The 25,166-nt window shown below is 39.2% G+C and overlaps 1 protein-coding gene and 1 pseudogene across 1 annotated transcript in view; both read left to right on the forward strand.

The window, feature by feature from the left end:
• GLIPR1L1 (GLIPR1 like 1) overlaps window positions 1-15,088 on the forward strand; it is a 35,602-nt gene extending 20,514 nt beyond the window's left edge. The window contains exons 4-6 of the mRNA XM_069584025.1: window positions 3,565-3,650; window positions 14,822-14,848; window positions 14,936-15,088. Coding sequence (XP_069440126.1) covers window positions 3,565-3,650; window positions 14,822-14,848; window positions 14,936-15,024 — 202 coding nt within the window. The 3' untranslated portion in view covers window positions 15,025-15,088. The remainder of the gene's footprint in view (window positions 1-3,564; window positions 3,651-14,821; window positions 14,849-14,935) is intronic.
• Window positions 15,089-20,983: 5,895 nt separating this feature from the next.
• Window positions 20,984-22,577, forward strand: LOC138438162 (transcription factor E2F4 pseudogene; annotated as a pseudogene).
• The last annotated feature ends 2,589 nt before the right edge of the window (window positions 22,578-25,166 follow it).

A 25,166-nucleotide genomic window follows, 5' to 3' on the forward strand; every position in this document is an offset into this window, starting at 1 on the left:
GACACATGGTTGACCACATATGTTCAACTGACTTTTCAAAAATGTACAAGGCAATGCAACATAAGAAAAATTTTTCAATAACTGGTGCTCTGTCACTTACATATTAAAAAAAAAAGTAAACAGATTTACAAAACATACAATCTACAAAAATTACCTAAAATGGATCATAGATCCAATTGTAAGGAAAGAACTGTGAAACTTTTTGAATAAAACATAAATAGAACCTTTGTGACCTTCAGATGGCTGAAGATTTTTTAGCTACCACATCAAAAGCGTGATCCGTAAAAGAATAAGCTGGTAAGTTGAATGCCATTAAAATTAAAAATGACCGCTATTCAAACATACTGGTCAGAAGATGAAGAGACAAGCCACAGACTGGAAGAAAGTCTTTGTGAAACAAAGACCTTGTATGAAGTATGTAGGAAGAACTCTTAAGATTTAATACCTAGGACCATCTCACACCAGTCAGAATGGCTGCTATCAAAAAGTCTACAAACAGTAAATGCTAGAGAGGAGAAAAGGGAACCCTCTTGCGTTGTTTGTGGGAATGCAAACTGGTACAGCCACTATGGAGAACAGTGTGGAGATTCCTTAAAAAACTGGAAATAGAACTGCCGTACAACCCAGTAATCCTACTTCTGGGCATACACACTGAGGAAACAAGAGTTGAAAGAGACACATGTACCCCAATGTTCATCGCAGCACTGTTTACAATAGCCAGGACATGGAAGCAACCTAGATGTCCATCGGCAGATGAGTGGATAAGAAAGCTGTGGTATATATACACAATGGAGTATTACTCAGCCATTAAAAAGAATGCATTTGAATCAGTTCTAATTGAGGTGAATGAAACTGGAACCTACTATACAGAGTGAAGTAAGTCAGTGCTGGGAGCCAGCGTGAGGAATTCCACCCGTGACAAGTTCATGCGACAGAGCTCTGATGGCAAGGCTAATCAGACCTCAGGTTTTCCCCCTGGAATTTCCTGAGCATCCACCCTCCAAAAAATAAGAATCTGCCTGCTTTTCCACTCTTCTGACATTCTCTGGAAAAAGTCAATTCAGGGCTTTAGTCTTCTGCATCTGAAAGAGTGTTTCAATCCAAAAACCCCTCTGATGGCTTTCTAGCCTGCCTGCAGGACTCTTATAGCTGTGCCTGTGATTGCTTGAGGCCTCCTGACCGCAGGAGGCACAGGAAGCTTAAAATATCCTAGGAATGTAGGGGCTTCCGAGGAGTCAAAGTCACTAGAATAGGACTGATTAAAAGTTTCATTTGTTGAGCCAATACTTGCTGCCAAATTTTCATATCCTTTATTTTTAGATATAGTTGGTATATAGAAAAACAAGTAGTAGACCTGGTATTAGCAACATTAGATCTTTGAGTTAAGTACCTTCTTTGTTATAACCCACTGCGCCTTTGTTCTATAGAGATGTAACTTTAGTGCTTTTAAGGAGATGCAGATTAAAGAAATACACTTAGGGGAAACGAAACTAACATTCACTAAGGAAGAGAGCCAAAAAGTGTTAACAAGCCTCTTTGCCAGAAGATTATGTAAATTACCTGAGATCTTTTGTATACAAAAAGATATACAAAGAGTCTGGGCTGCTAACGCTACATAATTTTGTATTACCCATTGATCTCTATGTATAATCAAAAGTATAAAAGGCCTTGAAGGACAATAGAAGGAGAGCCAGTCACTGGACTGGTTTCCCCCCGTGTCTCCTCTTTACTCTAATTTCAGGCTGAATTCCCATCTGGGGTGTGGAGGGTCACTATGTCTACTTACTTGTCCCGGCTTTTAAGATCCGTAAGAGAGAGAGCCCGAGGCAGGGCACTCTCCAATAGTCAAACGGGTGCCTGCAGCCTAACATAGATGGTGCAAACTCCTTGTCTGGAACTTTATTGGTTTTCCACGTAACCCAAGTTAATCAGCCTCTTCTCTCCACTTTAATCTTCCTACTACACTATTTCTTCCTAATCTAATCTTATATTAATAAATAAATAAGTTTTCCCTGCCGACTCCGTCCACCCTTCGAATTCCCTGGATCCACCGGGGCTGGACCCCAGCAAGTCAGAAAGAAAAACACCAATACAGTATATTAATGCATATATATGGAATTTAGAAAGATGGTAACAATGACCCTATATACAAGATAGTAAAAGAGACGCAGATGTAAAGACAGACTTTTGGACTCTGTGGGAGAAGGCGAGGGTGGGATGATTTGAGAGAATAGCATTGAAACTTGTATATTATCATATGTGAAATAGACCACTGGTCCAGGTCCAATGCATGAGACAGGGTACTCAGGGCTGGTGCCCCAGGATGACTCTGAAGGATGGGATGGGGCGGGAGGTGGCAGGAGGGCTCAGGATGGGGAACACATACACCCTTGGCTGATGCAAGTCAATGTATGGCAACAACCACTACAATATTGTAAAGTAATTAGCCTCCAATTAAAATAATAGATGAATTTTAAAAAAAAATTTTAAAGCTAGAAAAACCTAAAGTTCAATAGAAAAATGGACAGAAGATTAATAAGATTCACAGATGGCAAATAAGCACATGAAAAAAATGCTCAAAAATCATTAATCATTAGGGAAATACAAAATTAAAACCACAGCGAATACCACTACACAATAATCAGAATGGCTAAACATTTGCTATTCTCACACACTGCTGTTGGAAATACAAAGTGCTACAACTGCTTTGTAAAAAACATTGTCCCAGTTTCTTTAAAAGTTAAATATGCACCTACTACATGATCTATTCATTCCATTCCTAGGTATATATCCAAGAAAATATATGTCTGAATATATGACATATATATATATGAAAATATATATATGTCTTTCATATAAAGACATGTCTGAATGATCAAAATATTAGTAGTAACTTTATTAGTAATACCCCAAAACTGGAACAACCCGATGTCCATCAACAGTTGAATGAATAAATAAATTGTGGCATATTCTTTAAAGGAATACAACTCATGTTCTTATGTTTTGCTTTGTGTACTCTAGATAAATAACACTTTCTAAAGTCTTCCACAGACATGGAAGCGGGAAAAGAAAAAAAGAGAGCCTTGTTAGCATGTATCAGCTTATATTATCGAAAATTAGGCAAAATAACTGCCAAATCTTTCTGGTGCATCTCAAAGTACTATAATACTGTGCTTTTAAATTAAACTATAAAACATATGTTTTCATGAGCGATTCAAATTTCTTTATTCCATTAAAAAATCAACAGATAATTAGTCTTTGTAGCAAAATCTCTGTGGCTGTCACATACATAATTATATTGCATTCCCATTTTAACTTGTGTCCTAGAGAATATTCAAGAATATAACTGCTAGAAAGGTTGGGGACATCCTGTAAAGAATCATTTTAATAGTTACTTTAATAGTTTATAGTTTCTTTTGTAAAGAAAAAAGTACAAAATTGGGACTGACGTTATTTTCCTTGTCAACATTCATGGTTAGGGACCAAAACAACTTGCATAAATGCACACACAAAATTAGAGACATTAATAACTACTTAGCTAATCACTCTGTCTCTTTTTTACAGAGGAAACTATCTAAATACGTCCCCTTACAGGACTGGAACACCGTGCTCTATGTGTGAAGGAGATACTTGCGAAAACAAACTCTGCCGTAAGAAAACAGGAAACAAAATAATCAGGGCATTTTCTTGGAAAACAAAGTTCCCAGAAATTTATTATATTTTTAAATTAGGACCCTCAATGTTATAAGAGAAGATGAAATTTGATTGCTGCTGTTTGATGATACAAAGCATTTGTCATAAATGCTCATATTTCAATCCAGATGATCCCTCCCTTTGTCACTGAGTATTTTCTCTCAGGCTAAAAGCCTGGAAGGAGTAAGGTATAACAGAGTGTATGCTGCCACACCCAAAATGCTATCGACTGGCGTGTTCTTAGTTGTGTTTGCTTCCCTTTTACCTCCTTGCACTAGTTACTATTAAATAGTGCCTCACTCAGAAGTAATACCTGAATCAGTGTCCAAACTAATTGTGATTTACAGCCAACACGTTTTTCTTCCTTCATCAGTCTTTTGGTTCTCAGGACAAAGACTTATTTTAAGTATAAATTTTTGATTCTCAGAGCAGACAAGTTCCCAGTACAAAGTTACTTTTTAAGGATAAGCATAAATTCCTGTTTGAGGACCGAGTGAAGGGGGTGAAGAGAAGAGATAATTTAAAATCTGTAAAAGATGCGGTGCCACAAAAGAAGACAGGCACAAAAATGCATATTAAATTATTCCATTTATATAAAGTTCAAAACCATACAAAACTAATCTACGTTTAGAGTCAGGATAGTGGTTACCTTTGGAGAGGAAAGAGGAGTTAGTCATTAGAAAAGTATACCAGAGGACTTTCTGAACCTATGCTGTGGTTATCTAGGTGTAATCACTTTGTAATAACTCATCAGTCTTTCAATTATGAGCTATGTATGATCCCATATCATGTCATACTTCAAGGAAAAAAATTGTTTGGGGTTTGTGATATTGAGCTGTTTGTATATTTCAGAGATTAATACCGTATCAGTTGCTTCATTTGCAAATATTTTATTTCATTCTGAGGGTTGTCTTCTCATCTTGTGTACAGTTTCCTTTGCTATGCAAAAGCCTTTATTTAATTAGGTGCCAACTGTTTATTCTTATTTTCATAGATGATCTTATTTGCAAAGCAGGAATAGAGACACAGATGTAGAGAACAAGTGTATGGATACCAAGGGGGAAAGGGGCAGTGATGGGATGAATTGGGAGGCTGGGAATGACATATACACTCTATTGACATCGTTTGCAAAATAGATAACGAATGAGAAACAGTTCAGCACGGGGAACTCCACTCAATGCTCTTTGGCAACCTGAATGGGAGGGAAATCCAAAAAGAAGAAGACATATGTAAACATATAGCTGACTCACTCTGCTGTATAGCAGAAACTAAAACAACATCGTAAAGCAACTATGCTGCTATTTGCCCCTACGTCGTGTTCAACTCTTCGCTAACCCATGGACTGTAGCACGCCAGGCTCCTCTGTCCTCCACTATCTCCCAGAGTTTGCTCGAGTTCATGTCCACTGAGTTGTTGATACTATCTAACCATCATCCTCTGCTGCCTCCTTCTCCTGCATTGGCAGGTGGATTCTTTACCTCCAAAATTGCTATAGACAGTGACTACAGCCATGAAATTAAAGATGCTTGCTCCTTGGAAGGAAAGCAATGACAAACCTAGACAGCATATTAAAAGCAGAGACATCACTTTGCCCACAAAACTCCATCTAGTCAAAGCTATGTTTTTTTCCAGTAGTCATGTATGGATCTGAGAGCTGTACAATAAAGAAAGCTGAGCACTGAAGAACTGATGCTTTTGAATTGTGGTGCTGGAGAAGATTCTTTTTTTTAAAATTTTTTTCTTCAAGGCAGAATTGCCTTTTTAAAAATATATTTTTTCCTATCTTTATTTATTTTTTTAATATTTATATATATATATATTTTCACTTTACAATATTGTATTGGTTCTGCCATACATCAACATGAATCCACTATGGGTATACACGTGTTCCCCATCCTGAACCCCCCTCTCACCTCTCTCCCCTTACCATCCCTCTAGGTCATCCCAGTGCACCAGCCCCAAGCATCCTGTATCAAACCAGGACTGGCAATTCATTTCTTATATGATATTATACATGTTTCAGTGCCATTCCCCCAAATCGTCCCACCCTCTCCCTCTCCCACAGAGTCTAAAAGATTGTTCTATATATCTGTGTCTCTTTTGCTATCTCGCATACAGGGTTATTGTTACCGTCTTTCTAAATTCCATATATATGAGTTAGTGTACTGTATTGGTGTTTTTCTTTCTGACTTACTTCACTCTGTATAATAGGTTCCAGTTTCATCCACCTCATTAGAACTGATTCAAATGCATTCTTTTTAATGGCTGAGTAATACTCCACTGTATATATGTACCACAGCTTTCTTATCCATTCATCTGCTGATGGACACCTAGGTTGCTTCCTTGTCCTGGCTATTATAAACAGTGCTGCAATGAACATTGGGGTACACGTGTCTCTTTCAATTCTGATTTCTTCGAGTGTATGCCCAGGGATGGGATTGCTGGGTCAAAAGGCAGCTCTATTTCCAGTTTTTTAAGGAATCGCCACACTGTTCTCCATAGTGGCTGTACTAGTTTCCATCCCCACCAACAGTGTAAGAGGGTTCCCTTTTCTCTACACCCTCTCCAGCATTTATTTCTTGTAGACTTTTGGATAGCAGCCATTCTGACTGGCATGAAATGGTTCCTCATTGTGTTTTGATTTGCATTTCTCTGATAAAGAGTGATGTTGAGTATCTTTTCATGTGTTTGTTAGCCATCTGTATGTCTTCTTTAGAGAAATGTCTATTTAGTTCTTTGGCCCATTTTTTGATTGGGTCGTTTCTTTTTCTGGAATTGAGCTGCAGGAGTTGCTTGTATATTTTTGAGATTAGTTCTTTGTCAGTTACTTCATTTGCTATTATTTTCTCCCATTCTGAAGGCTGTCTTTTCACCTTGCTTATAGTTTCCTTTGTTTTGCAGAAGCTTTTAATTTTACCAATGGTATTTTTCACAGAGCTAGAACAAATAATTTCACAATTTGTATGAAAATACAAAAAACCTCAAATAGCCAAAGCAATCTTGAGAAAGAAGAATGGAACTGGAGGAATCAACCTGCCTGACTTCGGGCTCTACTACAAAGCCACAGTCATCAAGACAGTATGGTAATGGCACAAAGACAGAAATATAGATCAATGGAACAAAATAGAAAGCCCAGAGATAAATCCACGCACCTATGGACACTTTATCTTTGACAAAGGAGGCAAGAATATACAATGGAGAAAAGACAATCTCTTTAACAAGTGGTGCTGGGAAAACTGGTCAACCACTTGTAAAAGAATGAAATTAGAACACTTTTTAACACCATACACAAAAATAAACTCAAAATGGATTAAAGATCTAAACGTAAGACCAGAAACTATAAAACTCTTAGAGGAGAACATAGGCAAAACACTCTCTGACATAAATCACAGCAGGATCCTCTATGACCCACCTCCCAGAATGTTGGAAATAAAAGGAAAAATAAACAAATGGGACCTAATTAATATTAAAAGCTTCTGCACAACAATGGAGAAGATTCTTGAGAGTCCCTTGGACTGCAGGAGCAAACCATTCAATTCTAAAGTAAATCAACCCTACATATTCATTGGAAGAACTGATGATGAAGCGGAACCTCTAATACTTTAGCCACCTGATGCAAAGAGCTGACCCATTGGAAAAGACTGATGCTAGGAAAGCAACTATACTCCAATTTAAAAAGAAAAGAAAATAAGAATAAATTGGAAGCATGGTCTCTCTAAAATGAGATTTCATTCAAAGTGGTTCATATTTGTAAACTGCTAAGTTTTCTAGTCTACAGGATACAAAGATAAACTGATAGTCTTTCTCTGCCACTTTCTCTTCCTTACCAGGATCCAGATCGCTGCCATTTCTTGCCTGAACTAGTGCAGCCTCCCCACTCCTCTTCCTACTCTGTTCCGAGTTGTTTCAGTCCCCGTGGGGTGGGTGGAGAGAAAACAAAAGAAAATAGCAAATAAAACCACTTTTCTTAAAATTCAATTGCTTCTTTTTGCAACAAAAGGAAAATCAGATTCTATGCATTGAGGCCAACAAACCCAAGTGCGATCTGGCTCTTGCCTTTCTCTTGTACAATATCGTTGGTCCCTTCTGACACAGTGAGCTCCATTATTACACACTCAAATTGCCTATTTAAAAACCCCAGCATCCAGATTACTTGTGAGTCTGTTTCTAGTTTCAAGATAGTTTTTTCTCTTCATTTTGGTAACGTGTTCTGTTTCTTGATATCCTTAATTATGACCATAAATGATTCCTCCCTCCTCTCCATGCACACCACTCCTCCCATCAAGAAACCCAGACTATTTCTCCTCTCCTTGAATAAGGACTTGATGTGCCATTTCTGGGCCACACCTTTAAGAAAACTGTCAGCTTTGGCTTTTGCTCTTTTGAAAGCTATCCAGCATATCTAAAAATCCATCCTTTCCCACTGAAGAGGTCAGGCCCTGAATGAGGAGAGGGCATCTTTCTGTTTCAACCCCAAATGCAAGCAGTAGCCAAATGCAGCCACATCCTTGAACCCTGATGACACTGAATATAAGAGAGAAATTCCCCAGTAGAATCTGCCAACCCAAGTAACTGTGAGAAATAGTAGCAAATTGTTAACCATTTTAAGCCATTAAATTTTGGAAGTTTGTTCCACAGCAGTAGATTGTGGAAACACGTGGTGTGCCTAAGAAGTTAAATACCTAATAATATGGTGTGAAACAAAGAAAGGAGAGTTCTATCTTTTCCTCTACTGAACAGATAGAGTTAGGGTGGGTCATCTTGATCCACACACAACCTGGTCAAAGCTGGTTTAGAATTTACCTAAGACGTGGTCTACCTCTGTTTGCTCTGTTCCAAGAATAGAGACTTCCAAGGCTTTCCAATGGGAGATGGGTGTGTTCACTACTGCCTTTACCTAGTGATTTTTGAACTCCAATTCTTACTGCTTTTTTTTTCCTCACTGTTTTTCTCATTGCTTTAACACAGAGAAATTACTGAAATAGCAACTATGATTTCCAAAGGCTTTACCCTAGGTGTTTAGCCCCTTACCTCTCACAGTTTCAAAGTTACAAAATGGGCATGTCTTTGGCTTATTTCCTCCACCTCTACCTCCCACCTGGATCTTGAACTACTCAATTCTCCAATTTCATCTCTCTAGTTCTTTAAGGGCAACAAACGCTCTGCTGGTATCTCTGTTTACCAAGAAGTGACTTCTTCCTGGACAAAGCCCACTTTTTCAGCCCTAGGCCTGGGCCCAGAATCAACAAATGGCCGCAAGAAAAGAGCATCCTTCATAACATCAACCCTCCTCTTTATGGATCCTCTCTTCTGAAATCTGGAACTTCTGGTCTTTGTTGCTTTGGCAAATGTCTCATGCTCTTACACATTGTTTCTCTAATAATAATAAAATAATAATAGTAAAAGATTATTTTATTTATGTTTTATGCCTGATGAGAGACTTTGTCCATCACAAATGATTTCATCCTGGAGATTTAGACAGCTATATTCTGTAGGTCTCCAAGATAGCACTTTAAAAGCTACCAAGGCTACAACAAATAAGCTTTAAGACCTGGTAGGAGGTATTCCCCCAACTCATTCCATTTTCAAATTGTTCAAAAATCATTTGCCTATTCCTGGCCCTTTGCTCTTGGAAATTAATGTTAGGATAAGCTTATCAGTTCTACAGAAGACCTTGAAATTCTGAATGGAGTTACTTTGAGTTTATAGATAAATTGAAGAAGAAGTAACTTTACAGTGTTGAACTTTTCAAATAATATAGACTGTTTATTTGGGTCTTTTTATATATCTTTTTTAGGCTTCCCTAGTGGCTCACACATAAAAAATTCTGCCTGCCATGCAGGAGACCTGGGTTCAACCCCTGGGTCAGGAAGATGGCCTGAAGAAGAGAATGGCAAGCCACTCCAGTATTCTTACCTGGAGAATTCCATGGACAGAGAAATCTGATGGTCTACAGTCCATGGGGGTCACAAAAAGTCAGACACGACTGAGCAAATTTCACTTTCATTTATATATCTTTTACACCTTGAAATTTTCTCAGTAAGGTATTGCATCTCAAATTAGATTGTGTGGTGATCTATATGTGTTGATACTACAAATGGAATTTTTAAGTTTAGTTCAGTTCAGTCACTCCGTTGTGTCTGACTCTTTGCAACCCCATGGACTGCAGAGTGCCAGGCCTCCCTGTCCATCATCAATTTCCGGAATTTACTCAAACTAATGTCCGTTGAGTCAGTGATGCCATCCAACCATCTCATCCTCTGCTGTCCCCTCTCCCCTCAGCTACTGTCCTTCCCAGCATCAGAGTCATTTCAAATGAGTCAGTTCTTCGCATTACGTGGCCAAAGTATTGGAGTTTCAGCTTCAGCATCCGTCCTTCCAATGAATATTCAGGATTGATTTTCTTTGGTATTGACTGGTTGGATCTCCTTGCAGTCCAAGGGACTCTCAAGAATCTTCTCCAACACCATAATTCAAAAGCATCAATTCTTCAGCGCTCAGCTTTCTTTATAGTCCAACTCTAACATCCATACATGACTACTGGAAAACCATAGCCTTGACTAGACGGACCTTTGTTGGCAAAGTAATATCTCTGCATTTTAATATACTGTCTAGGTGCAGTTCAGTTCAGTTCAGTCGCTCAGTCGTGTCTGACTCTTTGCGACCCTATGAATCACAGCACGCCACGCCTCGCTGTCCATCACCAACTCCCGGAGTTCACTCAGACTCACGTCCATAGAGTCCGTGATGCCATCCAGCCATCTCATCCTCAGTTGTCTCCTTCTTCTGCCCTCAATCCCTCCCAGCATCAGAGTCTTTTCCAATGAGTCAACTCTTTGCATGAGGTGGCCAAAGTACTGGAGTTTCAGCTTTAGCATCATTCCTTCCAAAGAAATCCCAGAGTTAATCTCCTTCAGAATGGACTGGTTGGATCTCCTTGCAGTCCAAGGGACCCTCAAGAGTCTTCTCCAACACCACAGTTCAAAAGCATCAATTCTTCGGTGCTCAGCCTTCTTCACAGTCCAACTCTCACATCCATACATGATCACTGGAAAAACCATAGCCTTGACTAGACAGACCTTAGTCGGCAAAGTAATGTCTCTGCTTTTGAATATACTATCTAGGTTGGTCATAACTTTCCTTCCAAGGAGTAAGCATCTTTTAATTTCATGGCTGCAGTCACCATCTGCAGTGATTTTGGAGCCCCCCAAAATAAAGTCTGCCACTGTTTCCACTGTTTCTCCATTTGCCATGAAGTGATGGCACCAGATGCCATGATCTTCGTTTTCTGAACGTTGAGCTTTAAGCCAACTTTGAACTCTCCTCTTTCACTTTCATGAAGAGGCACTTTAGTTCTTCTTTGCTTTCTGCTGTAAGGGTAATGTAATCTGCATATCTGAGGTTATTCATATTTCTCCTGGCAATCTTGATTCCAGCTTGTGCTTCCTCCAGCCCAGCGTTTCTCATGATGTATTCTGCATATAAGTTACATAAGCAGGGTGACAATATATAGCCTTGACGTACTCCTTTTCCTATTTGGAACCAGTCTGTTTTTCCATGTCCAGTTCTAACTGTTGCTTCCTGACCTGCATGCAGATTTCTCAAGAGGCAGGTCTGGTGGTCTAGTATGCCGATCTCTTGAAGAATTTTCCACAGTTTGTTGTGATCCACACAGTCAAAGGCTGTGGCATAGTCAATAAAGCAGAATCAGATGTTTTTCTAGAACTCTCTTGCTTTTGCAATGATCCAGCAGATGTTGACAATTTGATCTCTGGTTCCTCTGCCTTTTCTAAATCCAACTCGAACATCTGGAAATTCATGGTTCACATTCTGCTGAAGCCTGGCTTGAAGAATTTTGAGCATTATTTACTAGCATGTGAGATGGTGCAATTTTGTGGTAGTTTGACCATTCATTTGGCATTGCTTTTCTTAGGGACTGGAATGAAAACTGACCCTTTCCAGTCCTGTGGCCACTGCTGAGTTTTCCAAATTTACTGACATATTGAGTGCAGCACTTTCACAGCATCATCTTTTAGGATTTGAAATAGCTCAACTGCAATTCTATCATCTCCAGTAGCTGTGTTTGTAGTGATGTTATTAAAGGCCATTTGACTTCACATTCCACGATGTCTGGCTCTAGGTGAGTGATCACATCATCGTGATTGATTTTTAAGTTATATTTCCTAATTGATTTTTTGCTGATTCATAGAAATATAAATTATTTTTTAATATTACTGTACTATCCTGGAATCTTACTGAATCTCATAATTATTTCAAATAAGTTGATTATCTTGGATTTTTCATGACAATAATGTTATCTGTAAAATATGCAAGCTTTGTTCTTCTAATCGTTACATCAGTTATATACTGTAACAATGTTAACAGTGAATTCTCCAGTGCAATGTCGCACATAAGCTGTAGCAGTAGCATCATTCTCTTATTCCACACTTTAAAAACAATGTTTAAATTATGCATATTTGCTTTGATGAAAAAGGTGAAAGGGTCAGTCGCTCAGTCTTGTCCAATTCTTTGTGACCCCATGGACTATAGCCCAAAAGGCTCCTCTGTCCATGGAACTCTTCAGGCAAGAATATTGGAGTGAGTTGCCATTTCCTACTCCAGGGGGGCACATTTACTTTAGGTTGTTTTTAATTAGTCCTCATTTTCTCTGTTTCTCATTTTGCTGTGAGCTTTTATCTTGAATAAATGTTAAATTTTACCAGATTTTTTTCTCTGCATCTCTTGAAATGATCCCAAATGTTTTTCCTTTAATAACTTAATACTATAAACTATGTCAAATGATTTTTTTCTTTTTGGAAACTGTTTTAGACATAATTTTTGTAACTTAAAGAAAAATTACATGTGCTTCAAATTCCTCTTTGAATAAATGTTATGTTTTAATTGACCCATTTTACTAATATTTTCAAGTTATCATAAAGATGTAGGTATATGCTTTTTTAAAATTTTTATAATCTATCTTTTATCATATTTTGTAACCTGTTTCCAGTTTGTTTATTCTTTCTGTTATTTTTAAACCTTTTTTTGAACTGTGATCAACAGACAAAAAGCTGTGTATCTGTTAATAAATACAACTTAACCAGTGAAATTTAGGTTTTCATAGAGATTCTAGGAGTTAAGTGATAGGTCTGGAATCCAATTTTAAACTATCCTTTCATTCCCATGATAAATCCAACTTAGTCAGGATGTTTCCCTTGAAAGTGAAAGTTGCTCAGTCGTGTCCAACTCTTTGTTACCCCATGGATATACAGTCCATGGAATTCTCTAGGCCAAAATACTGGAGTGGGTAGCCTTTCTCTTCCCCAGGGGATTGTCCCAACCCTGGGATTGAACCCAGGTCTCCCTCATTGCAGGCAGATTCTTTACCAGCTGAGCCACAAGGGAAGCCCAAGAACATGGGAGTGGGTAACCTATCCCTTCTCCAGCAGATCTTCCCAACCCAGGAGTAGAACCGGGGTCTCCTGTATTGCAAGCAGATTCTTTACCAACTGAGCTATCAGGGAGCTCCCAAGTTTCCCTTATAGAAGGCTAAATTCTTGTTAACATTTTACTTATAGTTTTGGATTTAATTTCAGACTTATGACTGGCCTATAATTTCCCATCTCCATATCTCCTCATTTGATTTTGACTTCAAGTTTGTAGTAACCTCATAAAAGAAGTTGAAAGTTGGGAACAATACTTCTGTTAATACTTTGGTTGCAGTTTTTGTAAGATTCTCATTATTTTTTGAATGTTTGGGAGAAATTTTCTGTAAAACTATTTTGTTGTGGTGTGTGTGTGTTTACAGATGTTTACTAACTTAGCTTCTTTAAATGTTTTATGATACTCAGGTTTTGAGGGGATTCATAAATTTTTGTTTTATCCAAGTTTTAATGACATTCTATTTTTAACACTACTATATCTGTTGTGTTCCACTTATTAAGTCCTATGACTTTTGATTTTTATTGATCAATTTCTATAGAAAGTCAACTTCTATCTTTTTTACTTCCTTTTTGAGGGGCAGATATACAGTGTAATGATTAAATGAATAGGCCTTGGAATCAGATGGCTTAACCCAGGATGTGACTAAGAGGATTAAATATGATAAACCATACAGAGTGATTTGGGACCAAAATAAAGTACATGCATGCTAAATTGCTTCAGTCATGTCCAACTCTTTGTGACCCTCTGGACTGTGGCCAGTCAGGCTGCTCTGTCCTTGGGATTCTCCAGGCAAGAACACTAGAGTAGGTTGTCATGTCCTCCTCCAGGGGATCGTCCCAAAATAAAGTAGGCTCAATAAAATTTAGCTATGACCATAACTAAGTTCCTCATTATTTTCTATCTCTTGACCCTTTTTATCATACTAATCACTTTCTCTGATGGTATATTTTAATCTCCTACATTCATTTATTCCATTTTAAAGTTGATGATAGATTTTCTCCCCTGATGCTTCTATAAGGAAAAGAACTTTACTTTTTCCTAATAACCATTGTATCCAAAGCCTAGAATCATGCTTAATACATAGCAGACACACAAACGTGAATAAATGAATACTGGATGCTTGGGGCTGGTGCACTGAGACGACCCAGAGGGATGGTACGGGGAGGGAGGAAGGAGGGGGATTCAGGATGGGGAGCACATGTATACCTGTGGCAGATTCATATTGATGTATGGCAAAACCAATACAATATTGTAAAGTAATTAACCTCCAATTAAAATAAATAAATTTATATTTTAAAAAACAAAAAATTTAAAAAATGAAATAAAAAAACTCATAATAAACTGCAGAATCCTCATACCCAAATCCTCAATATGAAGGAAATATGGTATTTTTCAGGGACTTTAAATGGATATGGCAGTGTCAAAAATAAAGTTCACTACTATATATAGTTTTGTCTGTTTCAGGCCTTTTGCCTTCAATATGTGAGATGCTCTTGAAATATTTTTTGATGTGACATCTTTGGCAGAAAGCATCATACAGATGTTTAAGTACTATGGGATTTGCACAGGAAGCTTCAGTTTTCTTAAATTAAAACACCAAGCTTAATTTTCTAAGTTGACTATCTTATTCAAAAAGCCAGAAAAGCAAATGAATGTGTTTAATGTATATTTTTTTTTTCTATTTTAGGTAATAAAGAACGTGATAAATCTCAAAGTACGTATCAAAATCTTTCAGTATTTATTTAATTACTTCCTTTCCTTGAAACTAAATTGCACTCTTAAATGTTGTTTTTATTGACAGGATATCCAAATTGGAACCCATCAGGGACACATCAGCTGATAGCATGTAATCCATTGTACGTAATTTCTGTTCTTCTGACAATAATTTAATTGTCTTTGATGTACAAGAGAAATTCTCCAACATGACAATAAAGAAATAGATTATGGTTAAATGTAACATCTGTTTAATTACTAAGGCTTCTAAATGCTCTATCTGTTATCTAAATTTGATGTGTTTTTAATTCAAAAGATGTACTATAATATAGAAGGGAAGCAATAAGAAAAAAAGCAAAACTTAAGTGATTTAAAAATTATTTTACATGTATCAAGAGTCTTGTTCTCTAATATTCTAGATTATCATTTTAGTTAGAGTACACTTAAACAATTAAACATTTCAGATATTAGGTATTTCCCTTAAACGGCAGTAGTTCTCTTTAAGAGTTCCCTCAACTATTATTCAGAAACAAAATGCTATTAAGGAAAGTTTCAAATAGCCTGTAATGTTATAATATGGTCACAGTCAATAGCTAGGGAAATTGATGTGAACAGTTAAACTCAAAAAGATAGAATTAGGAAATTTTCATCTCTTTTAGGAGATTTTATTTTTAAATATACCTTGTATACATAACAGGATGTATGTATACCTTTTAAAGTCCTGTACAAAATTATCTGTAGTATAATTAACAATATCTCTACAAACCAAAGACCTGGTGCATTCTGGCTTTTTTTTTTTTTTGGTCTGAAGACAAAAAGAAAAAAAGAAGAAAAAGAAGAAACAAACAAAAAGATTATTCAACTAATTCAGTTTTTTAAATCACTTATGCTAAATTGTTGACTTTGGAGAAGGAAATGGCAACCCACTCCAGTATTCTTGCCTGGAGAATTCCATGGACAGAGGAGCCTGGCAGGCTACAGTCTATGGGTTCGCAAAGAGTCAGACACAACTGAGCGACTTCACTTTCACTTTCATGTACTAAATAAATGATCTAGATCTTTTACTTCTCAACTAAAGCAACCACCAACTTCCCTCAGCTGTAATATTAAAAATCATAATATTTTTATGCTGTAAATGTATTTTTACATGATTGTAAAATGTAAATGTATTTTTAACATGATTGAGAGTTACACTGCATACACTGCTGAATATCTAGGAATTTCCACATAGTGGAGTGATCTTAAAAGAGAAGCCAAGTGATTTTATATTTCAAATCTGCTTGTGGTACTCAAGGTTTTCCAGAGAAACAGAAGCAACAAGTAAGGAAGTAGTACACAGAGAGGAGAAATTTAGGAAACTGGCTTACATGATTTTGGTGGTTAGCAAGTCCAAAATGTATAGGGCCTGCTGGCAGGATGGAGGTTCAAGACTTGCTGCTGCCTTCTTGAGTCTGACACTGGGCAATCAGGCAGAATATCTACCTTGCAGTCTAATGGCAGAATTCCTTCTTTGGGAAATCTGTCTGCCTTCGACTGGTTGGACATAGCCCACCCACATTGTGGAGGGTAATCTGCTTTACTTAAAGTCAACTGACTGTAAATGTTAATCACATCTGAAAAACATCTTTGCAACAATATCTAGACTAGCGTTTGACCAAATATCAACCACCACAGTCTGGCCACACTGAGACATAAAATTAACCATCACCGTGCTGTTCAGCATCAACATGGTATGGATAGTCATTACCATTTTAGTAAAATAAATTATTGCTATTTCCCTAACTATTGCATTGTTAAATTTAAGTTCATAATTAATTACCCTTGCAGTTTGAAATAGGCTAAATGTAAATTGACATATATACATAGTATACTTTTCTGTTTTATTATTCTGTTTGTAGATTTTTAATTAAACTTTTTTCAATAATTAAAATATCTTTTGATTTTTAATATAATTATCCTATTACTTCTTTAGACTCCTTAATTATCCAGGAGCATATAAATTTCCTTAGGTAGACGAATTGAAATTCTACAGGCCACACTTAAAAATGAATTTTTACAGAATTATACCCTCTGATTTTGAAAAAAAAAATATTTGTCAGGGAGTATTATGTTAGCACTGCTACAGGAGCTTGTAAGCAATGGCAGTTCTCAGATAATGGGATTTCTACATGTAGAGATTTCCATCTATGCTGAAGCTGTGAGCAAAGTTTGGGCAGGTGGGGTGCCTCTGCCTTACCAGTGGGGCTTCCCCTCATTAACAAGAAGAGAAAATTCTGGACTGAGATGTCTTTTCCTTGTGATCATAACCATAGGCTCTTGACAGGATATCTTAAAAGGCCTGGCATCACTTTAATTCTTTGAGCAGATGTTGCTCTTAATAGTGACCATAAGTGACCCTTCAATTTCACACAGTTTGGAATTACTAGACAAACAGCTCTGTACACAGTCTTTTCAAATTACCGAGGGCAGTTAACTCAGGGTTTGAACAGTGCATTATTCTGGGGATCTTTTTGTCCTACTAAGCTATGTTTGAAATTTCCAGAAGTGATCAGACTCATCAGTCTTAACTGGGCCAATTTTATCCCATTGTTACCCCTTGAAGGATGGTGAAAAGATGGTTTAAACAGTAGTCTCTGTAGTTTTTTAATAATAGTTTTTCCTATTATTAAAATAAAATATTGTAGAGTAACTAATATTCCTGGTTCTCCTTGGGACTGAGGGGGTTCCTAGGACATAGGAAAATACAATAAACCCAAGACATTGCCTTATAAATCAGGAGTTGATACCCCTAGGCTTGAGCTAAGAGTATATCATTTAATTATATGTATCATGTGTGTTTTTACAATAGAGTATTATATGTTTTAATCCAATCCAGTATTTTAAAATATACAAAAATTGAACCCAAAAAGGATGACATAAAAGTGAATTTTTAAAAACTGCTAAAGAGAGGACTTCCCTGATGGTCCAGTGGTTAAGACCCACCTTGCAAGGCAGGGGATTCGGGTTCCATCCCTGGCCAGGGAACTATGATCCCACAGGCTGAGGGGCATAAGGGCCTATGCACCATAACTACTGAGCCCACATGCTGCAACTAAACCAATGCAGTCATATAAATAAATAAAAATAACTGCTAAGGAGATATTTATGCTGGGAAGATGAGTCTAAAAACCAACAGTGTGTGCTTGCCCTTGTATCTTTACAACTGTAACTCATCTGCAATATTTTCTCAGCTATTTTTGCAAGACATATGATTATTTGGCAATGGCGGGCTAGGTTAAAACTAGGTTCAGTTCAGTTCAGTCACTCAGTCGTGTCTGACTCTTTGCGACCCCATGAATCGCAGCATGCCAGGCCTCCCTGTCCATCACCAACTCCTGGAGTTCACTCAGACTCACGTCCATCGAGTCAGTGATGCCATCCAGCCATCTCATCCTCAGTTGTCCCCTTCTCCTGCCCTCAATCCCTCCCAGCATCAGAGCCTTTTCCAATGAGTCAGCGCTTTGCATGAGGTGGCCAAAGTACTGGAGTTCCAGCTTTAGCATCATTCCTTCCAAAGAAATCCCAGGGCTGATCTCCTTCAGAATGGACTAGTTGGATCTCCTTGCAGTCCAAGGGGCTCTCAAGAGTCTTCTCCAACACCACAGTTCAAAAGCATCAATTCTTCGGTGCTCAGCCTTCTTCACAGTCCAACTCTCACATCCATACATGACCACAGGAAAAACCATAGCCTTGACTAGACGAACTTTAGTTGGCAAAGTAATGTCTCTGCTTTTGAATGTGCTATCTAGGTTGGTCATAACTTTTCTTCCAAGGAGTAAGCGTCTTTGAATTTCATGGCTGCAGTCACCATCTGCAGTGATTTTGGAGCCCCAAAAAATAAAGTCTGACACTGTTTCCACTGTTTCCCCATCTATTTGCCATGAAGTGATGGGACCAGATGCCATGATCTTCATTTTCTGAATGTTGAGCTTTAAGCCAACATTTTCACTCTCCACTTTCACTTTCATCAAGAGGCTTTTTAGTTCCTCTTCATTTTATGCCATAAGGGTGGTGTCATCTGCATATCTGAGGTTATTGAGATTTCTCCCGGCAATCTTGATTCCAGCTTGTGCTTCTTCCAGCCCAGCGTAACCATCTCTAATTAAATTCACCTGAGTTCACATACTGGAATGAAAGAAACAAACAAATTCCATCATCATCCCTCACAGAGGAACTCCCATCTTCCCCTCAAGAAAGCTCCACACCTCTTGACATTACCCCTAGTCAAAAACCACCAGGAGCCCCTCTAGAGTTGCATACGGTGAATTTGCTCCTTGTAGCTAGTGAAACCACACTAGCTATCGTAAGAATAGCTATCACACCACCATAAGAATAATTTTATAAATATATATTAAGAATGCACACTATGTCTTGTAAAACGCTGTTAAAAATATAATTTAGTCCTTGTCCATATAACAAGAGAAAATGAAAATGAGATATTTTTATTAACAATATTAATAATAGTAATAACTAACACTAAGTAATGTTTACAATGTACCAAGCACTTAGCAACTCACATGTAATAGTTTATATAATCCTCTCAGTAATTCTGTGACATAGATGCTATTAATTTTCATTACATGAACTGCTAGTAGATTTAAACATTCTCACAACAATGTTCAGATTGACACGTATGTATTTTGAGAGTCATTAAGACCGCCTTGGGAATGCTGTCCTTCAGTGGAAGGATTCCTAGGAGTTATTCCACACATGCAACCATGCTAAATAAACATTAAGCTCCAGAATACAGGAGTTAATGTCAATTTAGAAGTCAAAATTTTATATCAATATTCCCAGGTTTATACTCAATTTTAAGACTTTGACCTTTAGATAGAGGAAAGTTACATTTCCTGAGAGCCAAATTCATGCTGGAATCTAATTGCATACATATCACCTTATCAAATATGTGACAGGAATAGACGGCAGTATGAATATTTCCACTACACAGTTTTGGCACTTTTGTGTTTTGGTCTGTTTGTTTTTGGTGGTCAATTGCCTATTCATCTCCTTCATTCGTTTTGCTAATGGTGCTATTCATTTTCTTAGAAGTTTTAAATGATTCTTCCAAACAGTTAGTCACTCAGTCATGCCCAACTCTTTGCAACCCCATGGACTGCAGCCCACCAGGCTCCTCCGTCCATGGGTTTTCCCAGGCAAGAATACTGGAGTGGGTTTCTATTTCCTTCTCCAGGGGATCTTCCTGACTCAGTGATCAAACCTGGGTTCCTTCCCTGCACTACAGGCAGATTCTTTACCGACAGAGCTACCAGGGAAGCCCAAATGATAACGTGTCTTAATGGCAATTTATTAATGCTTTTAATCCCTTGATTTTTATGTAGCAAGTTTCTTTTTCAGTTGTCCTTTATTTACATCTTAATAAAGTATATCTTTCCACTCTTGAACATTGGATTTTATCTGCAGCATCCTTTCAGTTTTCTCTTGTAAGGCTTCTCATGCACCATTAGCATCATATGAATTTCTGAATTATAGGAAAGATCAATCAAATGAGGACTGATAGAAAAGTGAAAAAAGTAAGAAAAAGAGTCAAAGGTAAAAACCATATATCTTCCCAATAACATTCATACAGATAACAAAATCACACTCATTAGTATCTTTAACCTTATTTCATGATCATTCTCCAAAAGTATAAATTAAAAGAATGTAGTTTTGAACTTGCTAGCTTTTATCAAAATCAGAAATGATACAGAATTAGAGTATTATTCCCTTAAAATTTCAAAAACAGTGTAAAGAAACTGAAAACTTAAGGAAGTCCAAAACCAACTGAGATAAACAAGGTGCTTAAAACCTATTTACTAACATTCCCCTGATGTTTTAAGTAAAGCAATATTGCTGTTAGACACAGCAGAAAAGTAAGTGAGTATTCAAAAAGTACATCAGCAGCAGAACTTTAATGAAAGAACATAGTGAAATTAATTTTCACAATGCTTTTTTAAAATAGATGATTCTGTCTCTATCCTCCAACAATTCTCATGCCTTCAAAAACTTAATGTGTAAATCACTTTAAAATTAAGAAAGTAGGGCGGCCGAGCAGCCAGGAACGGAAGCAGAAGTGGCGGCGGCGCCGGCCTGGCCTGGCCTGGCTGAGGGGAGGCTGCGGGCAGGCGCGATGGCGGAGGCCGGGCCACAGGCACCGCCGCCCCCAGGCACCCCAAGCCGGCACGAGAAGAGCTTGGGACTTCTCACTACCAAGTTCGTGTCGCTTCTGCAGGAAGCCAAGGACGGTGTGCTTGACCTCAAGCTGGCAGCTGACACCCTAGCTGTGCGCCAGAAGCGGCGGATATATGACATTACTAACGTGCTGGAAGGTATCGGGTTGATCGAGAAGAATAGCATCCAGTGGAAGGGTGTGGGTCCTGGCTGCAATACTCGGGAGATTGCGGACACGCTGACTGAGCTCAAGGCAGAGATCGAGGAGCTGCAGCAGCGGGAGCAAGAACTAGACCACCACAAGGTGTGGGTGCAGCAGAGCATCGGGAATGTCACAGAGAACGCAGAACAGCTGCTTGGCCTACGTGACTCATGAGGACATCTGCAGATGCTTTGCTGGAGACACCCTCCTTGCCATCCGGGCCCCGGCGGGCACCAGCCTGGAGGTGCCCATCCCAGAGGGCCTCAATGGGCAGAAGAAGTACCAGATTCACCTGAAGAGTCTAAGTGGCCCCATTGAGGTGCTTCTGGTGAACAAGGAGGCTTGGAGCTCACCACCTGGGGCGGTGCCTGTGCCCCCACCCGAAGACCTGCTCCAGAGCCCGCCTGCTGTCTCTACCCCTCCGCTTCTGCCCAAGCCTGCCCTGGCCCAGCCCCAGGATGCCTCACACCCGAGCAGTCCCCAGGCAACCACCCCCAACCCTGTCCCCAGCAGCACCGAGGCCCAGGGGGTGGCTGGTCCAGCAGCTGAGATTACAGTGGGTGGAGGCCATGGAACCGAGAGCAAGCACAGTGGTGAGCTCAGCTCCCTCCCGCTGGGCCTGGCAGCTCTGGACACCAGGCCGCTGCAGTCCTCTGCCCTGTTGGACAGCAGCAGCAGCAGCAGCAGCAACAGCAGTTCATCTGGACCCAATCCTTCTACCTCCTTTGAGCCCATCAAGGCAGACCCTACAGGTGTTTTGGAGCTCCCCGAAGAGCTGTCAGAAATCTTTGATCCCACTCGAGAATGCATGAGCTCAGAGCTCTTGGAGGAGCTGATGTCCTCAGAAGTGTTTGCACCCCTCCTCCGCCTTTCTCCGCCCCCTGGAGACCACGATTACATCTACAACCTGGTTGAGAGTGAAGGTGTCTCTGACCTCTTTGATGTGCCTGTTCTCAACCTCTGACTGACAGGAGCATGCCCTTTGTGGCTGGGACACAGACTGTCTGACCTGGGGGCTGCCTGGGGACCTCTCCCCACTCCCCCACAGCTTGAGAGCCACAGATTTCCGGCTTCCCCAGCCTTCCCTCACTGCACAGTTCTGGCCCCAAGTCCTGCTCCTGCAAGTCCACCTGTTCTCTGCTGGGAGAGCCGGGGAAAGCATAGCCCCCTCCACCGTGGAGCCAAAGTGTTTGCCTCTCCTTTTGGGGGGCCTTACCCTACCTGGTATCCTCCTCGAGCCCTCCCAGAGTTCAGGTTCAGCTGCCACCCAGTGGCACAGAACCAAGGACCCTCCATCACCCTCACAGGGCCACTTGTCCATTCCCATGCCCTGTACCTGCCGGGCCTTCGCCAGCACCACCCCTGGCCTCCTTAACTTCTCCCCATGCCCGATCACAAACCTCCTCCTGGACTTCTCTTGTGCCCCCTCTTCTGCTGGGCCCTTGGCCCTGAGGACCTGTTGACATGGGGGTGCTAACAGGAAGGAATGGAGATTTCTAGCTAAGAATCTGGGCTGCTGAGTCCCTAAGGATTGGCCCAGCCTCCCTCTGCCCCATAGCCCCCCTCTTGTTTATTCATTTACCCTCATTTAGAGCCATTTGCAGAGATTTAGAAAGATTTGCAGTAACGGATGGACTCCTATATAAAGATTATTTTTATACTTTTTGCAAGAAAAGGAAATTGTAATATTTGTACAGTGTCCAAGTGAATAAAGATCGTGCCTAAGGCTAAAAAAAAAAAATTAAGAAAAAACTTCTTTGAGGGCTAATGAATAGCCAAAAATTCCAATGTTTAAAAAGTCATCAGCCCTAAAACTTATTAGAAACCTAACATATCTTTTGGTACTGATGAATAATCTATAATTTAATACATAATATGTTAAATACTCATCCCTTCATGGGAAATAGATGGGGAAACAGTGGAAACAGTGCCAGACTTTATTTTGTGGGGCTCCAAAATCACTGCAGATGGTGATTGCAGCCATGAAGTTAAAAAATGCTTACTCCTTGGAAGGAAAGTTATGACCAACCTAGAGAGCATATTCAAAAGCAGAGACATTACTTTGCCAACTAAAGTCCGTCTAGTCAAAGCTATGGTTTTTCCAGTGGTCATGTATGGATGTGAGAGTTGGACTGTGAAGAAAGCTGAGCACCGAAGAATTGATGCTTTTGAACTGTGGTGTTGGAGAAGACTCTTGAGAGTCCCTTGGACTGCAAGGAGATCCAACCAGTCCATCATATAGGAGATCAGTCCTGGGTGTTCATTGGAAGGACTGATGCTAAAGCTGAAACTCCAGTACTTTGGCCACCTCATGCGAAGAGTTGACTCATTGGAAAAGACTCTGGGAGGGATTGGGGGCCGGAGGAGAAGGGGGACGACAGAGGATGAGATGGCTGGATGGCATCACCGATTCGATGCACGTGAGTCTGAGTGAACTCCGGGAGTTGGTGATAGACAGGGAGGCCTGGCGTGCTGCGATTCATGGGGTCACAAAGAGTCAGACAAGACTGAGCAACTGAACTGAACTGAACTGATGTTAAATAGTGACTAAATGATCCTCAAGTGTTATGTGCATATTTAAAGTTTTTTTTTAATGTAACACATTTAAAATATTTTTTGTATGAAGTACATGATGCCAGCCAATTCACTGACAGATCTGAAAAGCTGAATATTTGCAGAATGTCTTCAGCAAACCTGACCTCTTTCTACACAAACCAAATTAGACATCTCCATATGCCCTTCCTCTGTAGTCCCGTGTTAGTCACCTGAGTTTGAAAACTGGCTCTAACACTTACTGGCTGGATGACTTGAGACAAATTACCTGACTTCTCTTTTTCTCAGCTTTTCCATCTGTAAAATGGAGGGAATGATAGTATCTGTTTCTTAGGAAGGAGGTATCACCTCACATCAGTCGGAATGGCCATCATTACTAAGTCTATAACTAATAAATGGTGGAGAAGGTGTGGAGAAAACGGAACCCTCTTACACTGTTGTTGGGAATGTGTATTGGTGCAGCTACAATGGAAAATAGTATGTATGTTCCTCAGAAAACTAAAAATTGAGTTGCAATATGAGCAACAATCCCACTCTTCGGCATATATCCAAACAAAACTTTAATTTGCAGACACATGCACCCCTGTGTTCACAGCGGCACTATCTGTAATAGCCACGACATGGATTCAATCTAACTGTCCATCAATAGATGAATGGATAAGGAAAATGTGGTATATATATATATATATATACATATATATATGTGTGTGTGTGTGTGTGCGTGTGTGTATGTGTGTGTGTTTGTGTGTGTGTATGCAATATATATATGAATGGAATATTACTCAACCATTAAAAAAATGAAATAATGCCATTTACAGCAACATGAATGGACCTAGAGATTACCAAACTATAAGTGAAGTACTTCAGAGAGACAAATATCAGATGATATCACTTATATGTGGAATCTAAAATACTACAGAAACAAAAATATCTACAAAACAAAACTCAAACTCCCTGATACAATAACAGATTTGTGGTTGCCAAGGGTGAGGGAGGTGTAGGAGCCAAGGACTGGGAGTCTGGGATTAGCAGAGGCAACCATATACAGGATGGATAAACAAGTTCCTACTGCATTGCGCAGGGAACTGTATTCAACATCCTGTGATAAACCATAATGGAATAGAATATGAAAAAGAATATTTATGACTGAATCACTTTGCTGTATAGCAGAAATTAAACACATTACAAATCAACTATACTTCAATAAAATTTTTAAACATAATAATATGTGTTTCTTAAGGTTTTTATGATTTAAATGAGTTGATACTTTCTGAGCATGTAAAACTGCACCTGATCATTCTGTGAACAACACTGTGACATAATTGCCATGAATTTTACACTCAAAATCATTAAAATG

Source organism: Ovis canadensis, chromosome 3, assembly GCF_042477335.2.
Source record: "Ovis canadensis isolate MfBH-ARS-UI-01 breed Bighorn chromosome 3, ARS-UI_OviCan_v2, whole genome shotgun sequence".
Classification (NCBI taxonomy): domain Eukaryota; kingdom Metazoa; phylum Chordata; class Mammalia; order Artiodactyla; family Bovidae; genus Ovis; species Ovis canadensis.